At 47.3% G+C, this 19,924-nt stretch overlaps 1 protein-coding gene across 5 annotated transcripts in view; it reads right to left on the minus strand.

Annotated features, from left to right (window-relative positions):
* Positions 1-19,924, minus strand: part of dysf (dysferlin, limb girdle muscular dystrophy 2B (autosomal recessive)) — a 296,195-nt gene that overhangs the window by 159,527 nt on the left and 116,744 nt on the right. For all 5 annotated transcript variants that reach the window (XM_059650606.1, XM_059650615.1, XM_059650610.1 and 2 more), the window contains 3 exons: positions 17,930-18,045; positions 15,962-16,075; positions 1,386-1,563 (listed from right to left, as the gene is read on the minus strand). In XM_059650606.1, the coding sequence (XP_059506589.1) occupies positions 1,386-1,563; positions 15,962-16,075; positions 17,930-18,045 (408 nt within the window). The remainder of the gene's footprint in view (positions 1-1,385; positions 1,564-15,961; positions 16,076-17,929; positions 18,046-19,924) is intronic.

Raw genomic sequence — 19,924 nt, forward strand, 5'->3', positions numbered from 1 at the left:
AGTTATGAGACATGCGATCCTCTATGAGAGCAATTGTTTTCCAGAACTTGACCACAAACATTCATAATTTGTAAGCATGTTGAGGTGAGCTTGTTGAATGCATTTAAGGCAAAGGAAGATAGATTTGTGAACAGTAAACGAACTAAGAGTTATGGTGAGCGGGTGGGTAAGTGGAGCTGAGTCCACGAAAAGATCAGCCAGGATCTTATAGAATGGCAGGGCAGGCTCAATGGGCCAATGGCTTCCTTCTGCTCTTATTTCTATGTTCTTGTATTGGTGCGCAAACTATGAGTCCTCATTCTAGAATCTTCCACTGGAGGAAACTTCCTTTCCTCATGCGCCTTGTTAAGACCCATTGGTATTTCATGTATTTCAACCAAGACACTTTCTACTCTCCTAAACTCCGCTGGAAAAAAAGCCTTTCCTTCCCAACATTTCCCCGGAAGATCACACACATGGGGAGGAATGGCAGAGTGGTTTTTTTCACTGGATTGTTAATACAGAGACCCTGATAATGCTTTGGGGACCCAGGTTTGAATCCCATCCAGGCAGATGGTGGAATTTGAATTCAATAAAATATCTGGAATTAGCAATCTAATGATCACCGTGAATCCATTGTCGATTGTCGGGAAAAACCCACCTGGTTCACTCATGTCCTTTAGGAAAGGTAGCTGCCATCCTTACCAGGTCTGGCCTACATGTGACTCCAGACCCACAGCAATGTGGTTGACTCTTAACAGCCCCCTGGAGAATCTGAGATGGACAATAAATGCTGCCTGGTCAGCGTCGTCCTCATCTCGTGAATGAAGAAGTTAAACAAAAACACCGATTCTAGATATTAGTCTTATATACCTTCTCTAATATCACGTGGAGTGAATCAAACTGGCTGAAGACGGGTACCTGTAATGAGCGGAATGGTGGCTCAGTGGTTAGCACTGCAGCCTCACAGCGCCATTGACCCGGGTTCGATTCCAGCCTCGGGCAACTGTCTGCGTGGAGTTTGCACATTCTCCCCGTGTCTGCGTGGGTTTGCTCCGGTTTCCTCCCACAGTCCAGAGATGTGCAGGCTAAGTAGATCGGCCATGCTAAATTGCCCGTAGTGTTCAGGGGTGTGTAGTTTATAGGGGGATGGGTCTGGGTGGGATGCTTCAATGGGCGGTGTGGACTTGTTGGGCCGAAGGGCCTGTTTCCACACTGTAGGAAATCCAATCTAGCCCCACCTCCAATATTTTCTGGACAAACCCAAGGCCTGAAACCAAGGTAAGAGCGTCCCGATAGAATCCCATACTTGGGGTCCCGTGGAATTATATTCTCTGTTCATCTGCATATTTGTGAATCACATCGAAGTACACTAATGCAGTGCTGCGTCATGATGGTCGACCTACCGTCGAACACTGCACGGCTGTACTGGGTGGTGGAGGCTAAGGGCAGGCAAGTGGCGTCGAACTTGTTGCCGTAGTTACCGATGCTAACTTCGAACTGGATGGCGTCGCTCACTTCCTGTAGCATGGTGGCCGAATAGAAGACAGCGCACAGGTGGAACTTACGGCGGCGGAGGTGTTTCTGGGGGGGAAGAAGAATGGGAAGGCGCGGTCACTCGGTGAAGGAAGCTTTTCTGGTGACCACCCAGCAGAGAGTGATAAGATGGTCAGGTTGGAAGCAGGAAGCATCACCAAAATAAGCCATTCGCCCAACAGGTCCATGCTACCTCTGAATTCCTGAAACCGCTTCATCAAACTCCACTATCAGGGTCATAGAAACATGCAATAAAGACCCATAGGCCCACCAATTCTGTACTGCAAAAAATACACTACGCTAGTCTTACAGAAGTGCCATTTTCCCCGGCTAGATCCATAGCTTTGGATGTTAAGATGTTTCAGATGCTCATCTAAGTGCTTTTAAAAGATTGTGAGATATCCCAATCCCACTACCCTCAGAGGCAGTGCATTCCAGACCCCCACCACCCTCTCACCTTTCTTCCTCATTCACTTCTCTTAAATCCATCGCTCTTATTTACCTCCACCAACCCTGTGGTCGCGGCTTCCAACCAGCCTATGAGATGCCTTTCCTAAATTTCCTTTGGGATTTATTTCTGAATCATGGAACCAAGTAGGGATAAAGCCATTTTAAATCCAATACCAACAAGGCACATTTAATAATTAAGTCATCTCACTGTAGCAGCTCTTGTGCTGAAATAGTGATCATAACAAAATTGATTTGAGATTGAAAGGAACAAACTGCAATCCCATCCAAGAATCTGAAACATAAATCCAATCAGTGAGATGCTCAGGCAGTAAATAAACAAGGAATGACCTTAAACCTAAGCCCCCTGATATTTGACATTTCCACCCTGGGGCAAAGACTCTGACTTTCCAGCCTGTCCATGCTTCTTGTAAGTTTATATACTCATCCTCCGACTTCCGCCATCTACAATCCGACCCCACCACCCAAGACATTTTTCCATCCCCACCCTTGTCTGCTTTCCGGAGAGACCACTCTCTCTCTGGCTCCCTTGTTCACTCCACACTGCCCTCCAACCCCACCACACCTGGCACCTTCCCCTGCAACCGCAGGAAATGCTACACTTGCCCCCACACCTCCTCCCTCACCCCTATCCCAGGCCACAGGATGACTTTCCGTATTAAGCAGATGTTCACCTGCACATCTGCCAATGTGGTATCCATTGTACCCGGTGTGGCTTCCTCTACATTAGGGAAACCTAGCGGAGGCTTGGGGACCACTTTGCAGAACATCTCCGCTCGGTTCACAATAAACAACTGCACCTCCCAGTCGCGAACCATTTTAACTCCCCCTCCCATTCTTTAGATGACATGTCCATCATGGGCCTCCTGCAGTGCCACAATGATGCCACCCGAAGGTTGCAGGAACAGCAACTCATATTCCGCCTGGGAACCCTGCAGCCCAATGGTATCAATGTTGACTTCACAAGCTTCAAGATCTCCCCCTCCCCCACCGCATCCCAAAACCAGCCAAGCTTGTCCCCGCCTCCCTAACCTGTTCTTCCTGTCACCTATCACCTCCTCCCACCTCAAGTCGCACCTCCATTTCCTACCTACTAATCTCATCCCACCGCCTTGACCTGTCCATCTTCCCTGGACTGACCTATCCCCTCCCCATCTCCCCACCTATACTCTCCTCTCCACCTATCTTCTTTTCTCTCCATCTTCGGTCTGCCTCCCCCTCTCTCCCTATTTATTCCAGAACCCTCACCCCATCCCCCTCTCTGATGAAGGGTCTAGGCCCGAAACGTCAGCTTTTGTGCTCCTGAGATGCTGCTTGACCTGCTGTGTTCATCCAGCTCCACACTTTGCTACAAAGGAATAACATTGGTTGTTCTCCAGTCTTTGGGACCTCGTCGAGGACTAAAGAGGATACAAAAATCTCTGTCAAGGCCGAAGAAATCTTCCCCCTTGCCTTCCTCTGTATCCTGGAATGGGTCCTATCAGGCACGTTGTCTATTGTAATGTTTATCAAGTCACCCAACACCACCTCTTTCTTAACACTGGTGTGTCCCAGGACATCAATAAACCAGCCCTTAAGCAGACCACCATCCACGTCTTTCTCATTGGTGAATACTGACACAAGCTACTCATCAAGAACCTCACTAACTTGCTCTCACTCCATTGTCCTATTTCTTTGTCACCCTTTTGTTCCAAATATATCTATCAAAAGCCTTGGGATTTGCCTTAATCCTATTTGCCAAGGACATTTCATGGTGCCTTTTAGCCCTCCGAATTTTTTGTTTAAGACCTTTCCTGTATCCTTTAAATTTCTCACCAGCAGTGTCTGATTTCCATTTCTTCAACCTCACATATGCTTTCTTTTTGTCTTTGGCCAACTCTTCAAGATCTCTTGTCATCAAAGGCTCCCAAATCATGCCATCCTTATCTTTCGGCAAGCCGGTCGCGAACGCTGAGCAACTGGCCTGCAAAGGAGCCCCACACTTCAGATGTGGATTCACCCACAAACAGCCTCCCCCAGTCTAATTTCTCCAGCACCTGCCTAACACTGTTAGCCTCCCCCACAATTTAGTACTTTCACTCAAGAGCCAGTCTTATCCTTGTCCATAGCTATCTTAAAACTGACAGAATTATGATCACTGTTTCCAAAATGCTCCCAATGAAAGTTTGATCAGCTGGCCAGACACATTCCCAGATCGAGTATGGCCCTGTCCCAAGTTGGACTACTTACATTTTGTTTCAAGAAACCCTTCTGGGTGCACCTATCAAATTCAGCACCAGACAATAACCTGGCACTAAGGGAATCCCAGATAACAAAGTGTGGAGCTGGATGAACACAGCAGGCCAAGGAGAATTTTAGGAGAACAAAAGCTGACGTTTCGGGCCTAGACCCTTCATCAGATCGACGCCCAAAACGTCAACTTTTGTGCTCCTAAGATGCTGCTTGGCCTGCTGTGTTCAGCCAGCTCCACACTTTATTATCTCAGTGCAGCATAGGAACTGGCCCTCTGGCCCTCCAAGCCTGTGCCAACCATCATGCCCTCGTGGTTGATTGGATAAATCTCAGCTCCACTTTCCTGTCTTTTCTTCATCAACCTTGGTTCTCTTCCTGATTAAAAATCTGCATTAGAACCATAGAGTTACAGAGATGTAGAGCACCAAAACAGACCATTTTGCCCAACTCCTCCATGCTGACCAGATATTCCACATTAATCTAGTCCATATCCTTCGAAAACCCTTCTGAATCATGTACCCTTCCAGATGCCTCTTAAATGTTGTAACTGTAGCAGCCTCCACCACTTCCTCTGGCAGCTCATTCCATACACGCACCACCTTCTGCATGAAAATGTTCCCCCTTAGGTCCCTTTCAAATCCTTCCCCTCTCACCTTAAACCTAACCCCTCTAGTTCTGGACTCCCACACCCCGGGGAAAAGACCTTGTCAATTTACCTTATCTGTGCCCCTCGTGATTTTATAAACGTCGATAAGGTCACCCTCAGCCTCCGATGCTCCAGGGAAAATAGGCCCAGTCTATTCAGCCTCTCCCTGTAGCTCAAGCACTCCAACCCCGGCAACATCTTTGGTGGTGCGTGGATGGAATGAGCTGCCAGAGGAAGTGGTGGAGGCTGGTACAATTACAACATTTAAGAGGCATCTGGTTGGATATAAGATTCAGAACAGTTTTAGAGGGATATGGGCCAAATGCTGAGAAATGGAACTAGGTTAAAGGGTGCTCTTGTACATCAGTCAATGAAAGCAAGCATGAAGGTACAGCAGGCAGTGAAGAAAGCTAATGGCATGCTGGCCTTCATGACAAGAAGAATTATAACATAGAACATTACAGCACAGGACAGGCCCTTCGGCCCTTGATGTTGTGCCGACCTGTCATACCGATCTCAAGCCCATTTAACCTACACTATTCCATGTACGTCCATATGCTTGTCCAATGACGACTTAAATGTACTTAAAGTTGGCGAATCTACTACCGTTGCAGGCAAAGCGTTCCATTCCCTTACTACTCTCTGAGTAAAGAAACTACCTCTGACATCTGTCCTATATCTTTCACCCCTCAATTTAAAGCTATGCCCCTCGTGCTCGCCGTCACCATCCTAGGAAAAAGGCTCTCCCTATCCACCCTATCTAACGCTCTGATTATTTTATATGTTTCAATTAAGTCACCTCTCAACCTTCTTCTCTCGAATGAAAACAGCCTCAAGTCCCTCAGCCTTTCCTCGTAAGACCTTCCCTCCATACCAGGCAACATCCTAGTAAATCTCCTCTGCACCCTTTACAAAGCTTCCACATTCTTCTTATAATGCGGTGACCAGAACTGTACACAATACTCCAAGTGCGGCCGCACCAGAGTTTTGTACAGCTTCACCATAACCTCTTGGTTCCGGAACTCGATCCCTCTATTAATAAAAGCTAAAACACTGTATGCCTTCTTAACAGCCCTGTCAACCTGGGTGGCAACTTTCAAGGATCTGTGTACATGGACACCGAGATCTCTCTGCTCATCTACACTACTAAGAATCTTACCATTAGCCCAGTACTTTGCCTTCCGGCTACTCCTACCAAAGTACATCACCTCACACTTGTCTGCATTAAACTCCATTTGCCACCTCTCAGCCCAGTTCTGCAGCTTATCTATGTCTCTCTGCAACCTACAGCATCCTTTGTCACTATCCACAACTCCACCAACCTTAGTGTCGTCTGAAAATTTACTAACACATCCTTCTACGCCCTCTTCCAGGTCATTTATAAAAATGACAAACACAGTGGACCCAACACCGACCTTTGCGGTACACCACTAGTAACTGGTCTCCAGGATGAACATTTCCCATCAACTACTACCCTCTGTCTTCTTTCAGCAAGCCAATTTCCGATCCAAACTGCTATATCTCCCACAATTCCATTCCTCCGCATTTTGTACAATAGCCTATTGTGGGGAACCTTATTGAGCGCCTTGCTGAAATCCATATACACCACATCAACTGGTTTACTCTCATCTACCTGTTTGGTCACGTTCTCAAAGAACTCAATAAGGTTTGTGAGGCACGACCTTCCCTTCACAAAACCGTGCTGACTATCCTGAATCAATTGATTCTTTTCTAGATGATTATAAATCCTATCCTTTATAACCTTTTCCAACACTTTACCAACAACTGAGGTAAGGGTCACTGGTCTATAATTACAAGGGTTGTCTCTGCTCCCCTTCTTGAACAGAGGAACCACATTTGCTATCCTCCAGTCGTCTGGCACTATTCTTGTAGACAATGACGAGTTAAAGATCGATGCCAAAGGCTCGGCAATCTCCTCCCTGGCTTCCCAGAGGATCTGAGGATAAATCCTATCCGTCCCAGGGGACTTATCTATCTTCACACTCTGGAGGATTTCTAATACCTCTTCCTTGTGAACCTCAATCCCACCTACTCTAGTAGCCTGTATCTCAGTATTCTCCTTGACAACATTGTCATTTTCTAGAGTGAATACTGCTGAAAAATATTCTTTTAGTGCTTCCCCTATCTCCTCTGGCTCCACACACAACTTACCACTACTATCCTTGATTGGGCCTAATCTTATTATCGTCATTCTTTTATTCCTTAAATACCTGTAGAAAGCCTTAGGGTTTACCCTGATCCTATCTGCCAACAACTTCTCATGTCTCCTCCTGGCTCTTCTGAGCTCTCTCTTTAGGTCTTTCCTGGCTACCTCGTAGCCCTCAAGCGCCCTAACTGAGCCTTCACATCTCATCCTAACATAAGCCTTCTTCTTCCTCTTGACCAGAGATTCCACCACCTTCGTAAACCACGGCTCCCGCGCTCTACAGCTTCCTCCCTGCCTGACAGGTACATACTTATTTGGGACACACAGGAGCTTTTCCTTGAATAAGCTCCACATTTCTAATGTGCCCATCCCCTGCAGTTTCCTTCCCCATTCTATGGTCCCTAAATCTTGCCTAATCTCATCGTAATTGCCTTTCCGCCAGATATAACTCTTGCCCAGTGGTATACACCTGTCCCTTTCCATCACTAAAGTAAACATAACAGAATTGTGATCGCTATCACCAAAGTGCTCACCTACTTCCAAATCTAACACCTGGCCAGGCTCATTACCCATTACCAAACCTAATGTGGCTTCGCCCCTTGTTGGCCTGTCTACATACTGTGTCAGGAAGCCCTCCTGCACACACTGGACAAAAACTGACCCATCTATAGTATTCGAACGAGAGTGTTCCCAGTCAATATTTGGAAAGTTGAAGTCCCCCATGACAACTACCCTGTCTTTCTCACTCCTACCGAGAATCATCTTTGCTATCCTTTCCTCTACATCTCCGGGACTATTCGGAGGCCTATAGAAAACTCCCAACAGGGCGACCTCTCCTTTCCTGTTTCTAACCTCAGCCCATACTACCTCAGTTGACGAATCCCCAAATTTCCTTTCTGCAACTGTAATACTGTCCTTGACCAACAATGCCACACCTCTGCTCCTTTTACCATCTTCTCTGTTCTTACTGAAACATCTAAATCCCGGAACCTGCAACAACCATTCCTGCCCCTGCTCTATCCCTGTCTCCGAAATGGCCACAACATCAAAGTCCCAGGTACTAACCCATGCTGCAAGTTCACCCACCTTATTCTGGACTCTCCTGGCATTGAAGTAGACACACTTCAATCCAACTTCTTGCTTGCCGGTGCCATCTTGCTTCCCTGAAACTTTATTTCGGACCACCCTACTCTCAACCTTTTCTATACTCGAACTACAATTTTGGTGCCCATCCCTCTGCTAAATTAGTTTAAACCTACCCGAATAGCCTTAGCAAATTTCCCCCCCAGGATATTGGTACCCCTCTGGTTCAGGTCAAGACCATCTTGCTTGTAGATGTCCCACCTACCCCAGAAAGAGCCCCAATTATCCAAGAATCCAAAACCCTCCCTCCTGCACCATCCCTGTAGCCACATGTTCAACTCCTCTCTCTCCCTATTCCTCGCCTCACTAGCACGTGGCACAGGCAACAAACCAGAGACAACAACTCTGTTCGTCCTAGCTCTCAGCTTCCATCCTAGCTCCCTGAATTTCTGCCTTAAATCCCCGTCTCTCTTCCTACCTATGTCGTTGGTGCCAATGTGGACCATGACTTGGGGCTGCTCCCCCTCCCCGTTAAGGATCCCAAAAACACGATCAGAGACATCACACACCCTGGCACCTGGGAGGCAACACACCAACCGTGAGTCTCTCTCGTCCCCACAGAACCTCCTATCTGTCCCCCTAACTATGGAGTCCCCAATGACTATTGCTCTGCTCCTCTTCCCCCTTCCCTTCTGAGCAGCAGGGACAGACTGTGTGCCAGAGACCTGTGCCCCACTGCTTTCCCCTGGTAAGTACCCCCCCCCAACAGTATCCAAAACGGTATACTTATTGTTGAGGGGAATGGCCACAGGGGATCCCTGCACTGCCTGCCGGTTCCCTTTCCGTCCCCTGACCGTAACCCATCTGCCTTTTTCTTGTTAATAAAATGTGATGCTGGATGAACACAGCAGGCCAAGCAGCATCTCAGGAGCACAAAAGCTGACGTTTCGGGCCTAGACCCTTCATCAGATGAGGGGTCTAGGCCCGAAACGTCAGCTTTTGTGCTCCTGAGATGCTGCTTGGCCTGCTGTGTTCATCCAGCCTCACATTTTATTATCTTGGAATTCTCCAGCATCTGCAGTTCCCATTATCTCTGCCTTTTTCTTGTACCTGAGGCGTGACCACCCTGTAACTCCTCTTTTGAATTGAGTATAGGAGCAAAGAGGTCCTTCTGCAGCTGTATAGGGCCCTGGTGAGACCGCACCTGGAGTATTGTGTGCAGTTTTGGTCTCCAAATTTGAGGAAGGACATTCTGGCTATTGAGGGAATGCAGTGTAGGTTCACGAGGTCAATTCCCGGAATGGCGGGACTATCATATGTTGAAAGATTGGAGCGACTGGGCTTGTATACACTTGGGTTTAGGAGGATGAGAGGGGATCTGATTGAGACGTATAAGATTATTAAGGGATTGGACTCTCTGGAGGCAGGAAGCATGTTTCTGCTGATGGGGGAGTCCAGGACCAGAGGAAACAGATTAAAAATAAGGGGTAGGCCATTTAGAACAGAGTTGAGGTAAAACTTCTTCACTCAGAGAGTGGTGGATATATGGAATGCTCTGCCCCAAAAGGCAGTGGAGGCCAAGTCTCTGGATGCTTTCAAGAAAGAGATGGATAGAGCTCTTAAAGATAGTGGAATCAAGGGTTATGGGGATAAGGCAGGAACAGGATACTGATTGTGGGTGATCAGCCATGATCACAATGAATGGTTGTGCTGGCTCGAAGGGCCGAATGGCCTACTCCTGCACCTATTGTCTATTGTCTATTGTCTAAATCTTTTCTGAACACTTGAAAGTTTCACAACATCTTTTCTATAGCATCTTGGTTTTGAATATATTCAGTGATCTAGCCTCTGTGATTGACAATACATTTCATTCCACGTGTGCAGGTAAATGTTCTCTCTCCTGCACTGACAGCATTATCTCTGCTCGTAGACTCTTGCATATAATTACTGATCTCCCAGCTACACCATCATACACATAGTTATCTCATTACTTTACAGCAAATGATCATCTCCTGATCGTACAAACATTCTCCTGAACGCTGCCATTGCTCTTCAGATTTTTCTCCAATTACTAGTGATCTGTCTGCATGGCATACAAAACAATACCTTTCACTGTACCTCGATACATGTGGCAATAAGAAATCAAATCAGTTCTCTTTGGAAAGTTACCAGCTACAACAATGCACCACACTCTTGGGAAGTGCATTCCAGATCATCATAATGCTGCATGTCCAAAGAAGTTGAGCAACTAAGTTCGACTTCTGTGTTCCTCTGGTTACTGACCCCTCCTGTTCTGTCTCTCCCCATTCACTCAGCGAAACCTCCTCAAAAGGTGCCGAATCTTTTGAGCAACTCACTCTCCAGTTTTCATGCTGGTGGGGACGATCTCTGCTTTTCCTTTCACACACACTCGTCAAGAATGTGAATGCTGCAGTACTGGGGAAAGCCACTAGGCGGAGAGCAAGGCCTTCCAATTTACAGGAACCTCACATTCAGGTACAGGAAGTAATTAGGGAGGCAAATGGGATTTTGGCACTTGTTGCTCCAGGAATTAATAGAAGGTGTTAAAGGGGATTGATAAAACTGGCATTTAGAGGGCATTTCCCTTTATGCTGCAATCTAGAATGAGAGGCCATCATTTCAGGGAGTTAGGATGGAAGCTGCAGAGCAGGACAAACAGAGTAGTGTTCTCTGGTTTACTACCGGTGCCACGAGATAGCGAGGCAAGGAACAGGGAGCGGGCGCAGCTGAACACGTGGCTACGCAGCTGGTGTAGGAGGGAGGGCTTCTGATATGTAGATAATTGGGATGCCTTCTGGGGAAGGTGGGACCTGTACAAGAAGGACGGGTTGCATCTGAACTGGAAGGGGACCAATGTCCTGGGTGGAAGGTTTGCTCGAGTAGTTCGAGAGGGTTTAAACTAGTATGGCAGGGGGGTGGGAACCTGAGCTGTACACCGGAGGTGAGAGTTGATGCAGGTGAGGCAGTAGCAAGAGGTAGACCAGCTAGTGGGAAGGATTTTCCTGGGAAGGAACCAAGGGATCGGTTAAAGTGCGTTTGCTTTAATGCAAGGAGTATCAGGAATAAAAGTGATGAACTTAGAGCATGGATCAGTACCTGGTGCTATGATGTTGTGGCCATAACAGAGACATGGGTTTCTCAGGGGCAGGAATGGTTGCTGGATGTTCCAGGGCTTAGAGCATTTAAAAAGAATAGGGAGGGGGGAAAAAGAGGAGGGGGTGTAGCACTACTAATCAGAGAGGGTATCACAGCTACAGAAGCTTCCTTTGTCGAGGAAGATCTGCCTACTGAGTCAGTGTGGGTGGAAATTAGGAACAGCAAGGGAGTAGTCACCTCGTTAGGGGTTTACTACAGGCCCCCCAATAGCAGCAGGGAGATTGTAGAAAGCATAGGTCGACAGATTTTGGAAAAGTGTGCACGCAGTAGGGTTGTTGTAATGGGTGACTTTAACTTTCCTAATATTGATTGGAACCTCCTTCGAGCAGAAGATTTGAATGGAGCTGTTTTTGTAAGGTATGTTCAGGAGGGTTTCCTAACGCAGTACGTTGACAGGCCGACGAGGGGAGAGGCCATTCTAGACTTGGTGCTCGGAAACGAGCCGGGGCAGGTATCAGATCTTGTGGTGGGAGAGCATTTTGGTGATAGTGACCATAACACTCTCTCATTCTACATAGCGATGGAGAAGGAGAGGATTAGGCAGAATGGGAGGATATTTAATTGGGGAAGAGGAAACTATGATGCGATTAGACATGAGTTAGGAAGCATGGACTGGGAGCAGTTGTTCCATGGTAAGGGAACTATAGACATGTGGAGACGGTTTAAGGAACAGTTGTTGGGAGTGATGAGTAAATATGTCCCTCTGAGACAGGCAAGAAGGGGTAAGATTAAGGAACCTTGGATGACGAGAGCGGTGGAGCTTCTAGTGAAAAGGAAGAAGGTAGCTTACATAAGGTGGAGGAAGCTAGGGTCAAGTTCAGCTAGAGAGGATTACATGCAGGCAAGGAAGGAGCTCAAAAATGGTCTGAGGAGAGCCAGGAGGGGGCACGAGAAAGGCTTGGCAGAAGGAATCCGGGAAATCACAAAGGCATTTTACACTTACGTGAGGAATAAGAGAATGGTCAAAGAAAGAGTAGGGCCGATCAGGGATAGCATAGGGAACTTGTGTGTGGAGCCTGAGGAGGTAGGGGAAGCCCTAAATGAGTTTTTTGCTTCTGTCTTTACGAAAGAAACCAACTTTGTAGTGAATGAAACCTTTGAAGAGCAGGTGTGCATGCTGGAATGGATAGAGATAGACGAAGCTGATGTGCTGAAAATTTTGTCAAACATTAAGATTGACAAGTCGCCAGGCCCGGATCAGATTTGTCCTCGGCTGCTTTGGGAAGCGAGAAATGCAATTGCTTCACCACTTGCGAAGATCTTTGCATCCTCGCTCTCCAATGGAGTCGTACCTGAGGACTGGAGAGAGGCAAATGTAATTCCTCTCTTCAAGAAAGGAAATAGGGAAATCCCCGGCAATTATAGACCGGTAAGTCTCACGTCTGTCGTCTGCAAGGTGTTAGAAAGGATTCTGAGGGATAAGATTTATGACCATCTGGAAGAGCATGGCTTGATCAAATACAGTCAACACGGCTTTGTGAGGGGTAGGTCATGCCTTACAAACCTTATCGAGTTTTTTGAGGATGTGACTAGAAAGGTTGATGAGGGTCGAGCTGTGGATGTGGTGTATATGGACTTCAGTAAGGCATTTGATAAGGTTCCCCATGGTAGGCTCATTCAGAAGGTCAGGAGGAATGGGATACAGGGGAACTTAGCTGCTTGGATACAGAATTGGCTGGCCAACAGAAGACAGCGAGTGGTAGTAGAAGGAAAATATTCTGCCTGGAAGTCAGTGGTGAGTGGAGTTCCATAGGGCTCTGTCCTTGGGCCTCTACTGTTTGTAATTTTTATTAATGACTTGGACGAGGGAATTGAAGGATGGGTCAGCAAGTTTGCAGACGACACAAAGGTCGGAGGTGTCGTTGACAGTGTAGAGGGCTGTTGTAGGCTGCAGCGGGACATTGACAGGATGCAGAGATGGGCTGAGAGGTGGCAGATGGAGTTCAACCTGGATAAATGCGAGGTGATGCAGTTTGGAAGGTCGAATTTGAAAGCTGAGTACAGGATTAAGGATAGGATTCTTGGCAGCGTGGAGGAACAGAGGGATCTTGGTGTGCAGATACATAGATCCCTTAAAATGGCCACCCAAGTGGACAGGGTTGTTAAGAAAGCATATGGTGTTTTGGCTTTCATTAACAGGGGGATTGAGTTTAAGAGTCGTGAGATCTTGTTGCAGCTCTATAAAACTTTGGTTAGACCGCACTTGGAATACTGCGTCCAGTTCTGGGCGCCCTATTATAGGAAAGATGTGGATGCTTTGGAGAGGGTTCAGAGGAGGTTTACCAGGATGCTGCCTGGACTGGAGGGCTTATCTTATGAAGAGAGGTTGACTGAGCTCGGTCTCTTTTCATTGGAGAAAAGGAGGAGGAGAGGGGACCTAATTGAGGTATTCAAGATAATGAGAGGCATAGATAGAGTTGATAGCCAGAGACTATTTCCCAGGGCAGAAATGGCTAGCACGAGGGGTCATAGTTTTAAGCTGGTTGGTGGAAAGTATAGAGGGGATGTCAGAGGCAGGTTCTTTCCGCAGAGAGTTGTGAGAGCATGGAATGCGTTGCCAGCAGCAGTTGTGGAAGCAAGGTCATTGGGGTCATTTAAGAGACTGCTGGACATGTATATGGTCACAGAAATTTGAGGGTGCATACATGAGGATCAATGGTCGGCACAACATTGTGGGCTGAAGGGCCTGTTCTGTGCTGTACTGTTCTATGTTCTATGTTCTATGTTCTATCATTTTAGGTTAAGGAGTAGCCTGGAACACGTTGCCAGCGGAAGTCCTAGAGGTGGACATGACAGCATCATTTAAGATGCATCTAGACAGATACATGGATGGGCAGGGAGCAGAGGGATACAGATGCTTGGAAAATAGGTGACAGGTTTAGTTAGACGATCTGGATCAGCACAGGCTTGGAGGTCCGAAGGGCCTGTTCCTGTGCTGTAATTTTCTTTGGATCAGAGATAGTAGGAACTGCGGATGCTGCTTGGCCTGCTGTGTTCATCCAGCTCTATACTTTATTATCTCTGTAATTTTCTTTGTTCTATGTTCAAATTTAAAATTGAGATATAATTAGCAATGGATTAAAGGGTTATGGGGAGTAGACAGGAAAGTGGAGTTAAGGCCGAGATGAGATTAGCCATGACCACTGAATGGTGGAACAGGCTTGAGGGGCCCAATGGCCTACTCCTGTTGTCCATTCTTATAATGTTACGATTCTGTCTATGTGAAAAGCTATTGGGGCTGGACACTGACTCTGGGCCCTGACAACATTCCGGCTACAGTACTGAAGACCTGTGCTCCAGAACTTGCTACTCCCCCGACCAATCTGTTCCAGTACAGTTACAACACTGGTATCTGCCTGACAATGTGGAAAATTGCCCAGCTATGTCCTGTGCACAAAAAGCAGCAGAAATCCAACCCGGCCAGTTACTGCCCTGTCAGTCTCCTCTCGACCATCAGTAAAGTGATGGAAGGTGTCAGTAACAGTGCTACCAAGCAGCACCTGCTCAGCAATAACCTGCTCAGTGACGCCCAGTTTAGGACCACTCGGCTCCTGATCTCAATACAGCCTTGGTTCAAACATGAGGAAACTCGTTGATGGTGTTTACCTCACCTTAGCTATCCTACACCATGAGGGACCTGCAACGATTAAAGCACAGCTCCTCTTTTCCAAAGAAGCCAGGATGGGAATCTCCCAACAGGAACATGGAGTTCTTCCTTTATGCAATAAAGGACCAGACCGGCAAGCTTCCCTGTAATTGCCTGTGCTCAGAAAACCCAGCTGAACAGTCTGCAAAAGGATCGACAGACAGTATCTACAGTACAGTGTGCAGGTTTGATCTCCTTAAAGAATGCTTTACTCATGATGTGGCAAACACTTGAGAGTTGGTTCATGAGGCTCATTCTTGGGAGAAAGGCTTTGAGTTATGACGAAGGGTTGAACAGGTTGGACCTGCATTCATTGGAGTTTAGTCGAAAAGTGATCTTATCAACATGTATAAGGTCCTGCTGAAGCTTGTAAGGTACATGGTGATGGGGTGGCTCAGTGGTTAGCACTGCTGCCTCATAGCAGGGACCCAGGTTCGATTCCAGCTTTAGGCTACTCTATGCGTGGAGTTTGCACATTCTTCCTGTGTCTGCATGGGTTCTCTCTGGGTGCTCCGGTTTCCTCCCACAGTCCAAAGATGTGCAGGTTAGGTGGATCGGCCTTGCTAAATTGCTCGTAGTGTTCAGGGATGTGCAAACTAGGCGGGTTAGTCATGGGAAATGCAGGGATAGGGTTTGGGAGCGGGTTGCTCTTCAACAGGTTGGTGTAGACTCGATGGGCTGAATGGCTGACATCCACACTGCACGGTTTCTACAGGTGAAGTCTAAAACAAGGCTATGAAGTTTCACAAGAATCTTCCATTCAAGATGGATAGAGGAGGAATTTCTTCCCTGAGAGGCTTTTCAACATTCGGAAATCTCTTACCCAGCCAGCAGTGCAGATGGTCATTGGATGTATCCAAACCTTCCTCAGGCACAGTCGTCCAGACAGAAGAGTTGGGCTGAGTTACAACAGGTCTGAGGGGCTGAATGGCCTAATACTGCCCAAGTTCAGATTTGAAGATTTTGCATATCAGCTCCTTTGGCTCACAGCATGACCATTAGAAACAAAATGTTTCAGGAAAATTACCTCAACTCTTAAGAGATCATCAGATGGGATCTCCTCAATCTTCTGCTCCATCTGGTCCACAAGTTTGGTGCTCAGCTCCAGCAGGACTCGACCTCGATAGGCCATCGCCTCCCCCTGAGGACAGGAAACAATGAGCTGGAATCAGACACTGGGCCCACACCTCAATGCAGTCAGCACCATATCAGAGCACACTTCAAACCCCTGGGAGCGCATTGGCAGCGTCCAGCTCTTCAACACAATCAACACTGCCCCTTTGAAAGTGACGAGGGAATGGGAAGGGAGGGTGAAATGGATGAAGGTATGAATGGGTGGAAGAAATGAGGGACTGATGGGAGGAAGGATGGGTGGAAGCAAAGGGGAACAAAAGAAGAGAAGGAGAGAAAGTGGAAATGAGAAGGAGAGGAAAGCAGGCATGGTGGAATGAAGAAAGGAATATGCTGTGATTGGAAGGGATGGAAAGAAGTATGGAGGGCAAAGAAGAGAATGACAGTAAGAAACAGAGAGAAAGAGAGAGGCAAGAGAAAGAAACATAGGAAGGAAAGTGCTTTCCAATCTACAATGTACTTACAAAGAGTCATCATTGTCATGATGTAGGATCTTTGCCCATTACATCGCCCTATCACTTCCAGCAGAGCCCAATTATCACAAAGACAACCCTCTCCAAAGAGGAAATTCTTTGCACATCTCCTTCACACTCTACACCTCCAACCTATCTCTCTCTCTCTCCATAACACCTCCCCCAACCTGTTGCAATCAAACGTGTCCCTCCCATCTCACCAGTACAGTGGCAACATGGACCCTTCAGATTTTACTCGCTTGAACTTCCTGATAGTGTCTGGAGTATCATTTTCTATCAGCTCTCCTCCCTCCTCCTCCCCAGGGCACTTTCAAAATGAGCAAACAGGTAGTTGGGGCCCCACCTGAGCTGACACCTTGGCTCTTGATTTAACAACACCTCGATCTTAATATTTCTTCCAGTCTCTGTTTACAAAGCTCTCCATGGCCTTGTTACATCGACAAACATCCCTAATCTCTCTAATCCCCTTCGAGCCCCAAGACACTTTCACTCTTCCAATTCCCACCCATATTCCCACATTTTCCAATGCTGCCTGGTTTCCAAGCTGTGGAATTCCTTTCCTGATCTCTGAGCCTCTGCACTCCACCCACATGTTCCTTAAAGTTGACCTCTGTCACAAAGCAATTGACCACCAGACCTAGAGTCTCCTTGATAATAAAATGTGAGGCTGGATGAACACAGCAGGCCAAGCAGCATCTCAGGAGCACAAAAGCTGACGTTTCGGGCCTAGACCCTTCATCAGAGATGAAAGGTCTAGGCCCGAAACGTCAGCTTTTGTGCTCCTGAGATGCTGCTTGGCCTGCTGTGTTCATCCAGCCTCACATTTTATTATCTTGGAATTCTCCAGCATCTGCAGTTCCCATTATCTCTAGAATCTCCTTGCCCAGCCCGATGTCAAGCTTTGTCCGATAAATTGGATAAATATTGTGGAATACACCCTGGGGTGTTTCCGGTGAGATGTTAAACCTTTGGTCCTCTGAACAGACACTAAAAGATCCCACAGCACTGTTTGTAAGAAAAGCAGGGGAACCCTGTCTGGTTGTCTGGCCAATACCTATCCTTCAACCGTAGTGAGAAACCGGGCTAACTGATCACTATCAAATTGCTCTTTGTGGGATCTTGCTGTGTAACCATGCTGACAAACCGGGCTAACTGGTCACCATCACTTTGCTGTTTGTGGGAGCTTGCTGTGTAATCATTTGGCTGCCTGGTGCTTTATGAGATCTGGAGGATGTGACAAACAGCAGTGCAAGTGGAAAGCTGGTGTTACTTATGACTATTACAATTTGCACCTTAGCTTTACAATATTGAAAGGAAACTGCTATTGGACATGAAGTTTCTATTGCGGCCAGACCCTTCGACATTACTCTCTGTGTCTCTGTGCTCCATACCTTTCCCAGGTTCATGTCAACGTATGGGTCAGGGAAGCCAGTGAACTCTCGGGGACTGCCGTACAGATTCACAAAGCAGGGTCCGAAGGATGGAAGGTATCCCAGGCCATCGTCCACTGTCAGCAATCCCAGGAGGGAAAAAAAACACAAAAGGGTGCACAGGAAAACATTACTCAGGTTATAGCCTCAGCAACAGTCCCACCACAACCCCGATTTACCTCCGTCTCACTCAGTTCCAACTCCGACCTACGTGATCCCATTCTCCCCCATCCAATTTCAAATCTGTCCCCATCCCAATTCAAACCCCACTGTCCCAAACACCATCCCAACTCAGAATAATCTCATAATAATAAAGCGGCACTAATCTGAGATGAGGGGGAACTTCTTTCCTCAGAACATTGTGAGAGGGAGCAGTGGTGCCGGAGTCCTTGCGTACATTTAAGACTGAGACAGATTCCTGATCAGTCAGGGAATGCAGGGTTACAGGGAAGGACAGGAAAGTGGATGTGAGGAATGTCAGGTCAGCCGTGATCCTGTTGAATGGCGCAGCAGGCTTGATGGACAAAGCAGCCTGCCTCTGCCCTTATTTCTATGGTCTGATGGTCAACCCAACAAAACTCTTATGCCAGCAACTGACCCAATCCGCAGACTGATGGAAGGTAGCGATGGCAGTCCGAGCAAGCAAGTTCTGCAGAGACATACATAAGTGCAAGCCACAGCTGGTGATTTTAAGGAGTCACATTGGACCTGAAACGTTAACTCTATGTGTGTGTGTCTCTCTCTCTCTCTCTCTCTCTCTCTCTCTCTCCATAGATGCTGCCGGACCTGCCGACTTTCTCCAGCAATTTCCATTTCCATAGCAATAAGCTGCTCATCGCCAGTCAGTTTGGACTTGCCTAAGGTCACTTGGCTTCAGGTTTTGTCACAGGATTGGTCCGAGCAAAGGCAAAAAAGGCCTCAATTCAGACGAAGAGTGAAAGATTTCTTTAACATTGAGGCAGCCTATGGTTTAAAGGCATGTGAGCATTGTTAACAAGCTCAGCTGTGTTATCCAGCCCTAACTGCCCTAGAACTGACTGCCTTACACACCTATTGTAGCACATTGCTGTGGGTCTGGAGTCACATGTAACCCAGACCGGGTAAGGAGGGCGGATTTCCTTCCCTAAAGGGCTATACTCTCCTCTCCACCTATCTTCTCCTCTATCCGTCTTCAGTCCGCCTCCCCCTCTCTCCCTATTTATTTCAGAACCCTCTCCCCATCCCCCTCTCTGATGAAGGGTCTAGGCCCGAAACGTCAGCTTTTGTGCTCCTAAGATGCTGCTTGGTCTGCTGTGTTCATCCAGCTTCACACCTTGTTATCTTGGATTCTCCAGCATCTGCAGGTCCTACTATCTCTCATCTACAGCTGCTTCACCGACGGCATACCCTGCATCGCAAGGTCAGAAGTGGAGATGTTCACAGGCATTGGCATACTTTATGACTCCATTCACCAGGCCAGGTTTGAGTCCTCTCGGTCAAGCATGGCCTCAGCATGGACTTATGGTCTTGGGGTGATTCCAGAGTGAAATCCCAGCCTCATGAACCCTCACTTGGGACTCTATCAGGTGCTTACTGACTTATGGAAATCAAATCTGTACCAAACTATCTCATGGAGGACCACAGAGGCCATGTGGGCCACTGGGACGAAAGATTTCCCATTGCCAATGTAGGTTATGAATACACTCATAGTGTCATTGCTCCTGGTTGTAGTTACTCCTGGTCCACAAGGTCACAGTCTGTCACACAAGCCCTTTGTAGCTCGTCTGAAACCATTCTGTACCATCATCCTTCGTCCAATGCCATAGGATCCCTGCAGTGCAGATAGAGGCCACTTGGACCATGAAGTCTACCCTGATCCTCCAAAGAGCATCCCACCCTATCCCTTTAACCCCACATTTACCATTGTTAAACCACCTGGCGTGCACACTATGGGGCAATTTCCCATGGCCAATCTAA

The sequence above is a fragment of the Stegostoma tigrinum genome, chromosome 1 (genome assembly GCF_030684315.1).
Source record: "Stegostoma tigrinum isolate sSteTig4 chromosome 1, sSteTig4.hap1, whole genome shotgun sequence".
In the NCBI taxonomy this organism is placed as follows: Eukaryota; Metazoa; Chordata; class Chondrichthyes; order Orectolobiformes; family Stegostomatidae; genus Stegostoma; species Stegostoma tigrinum.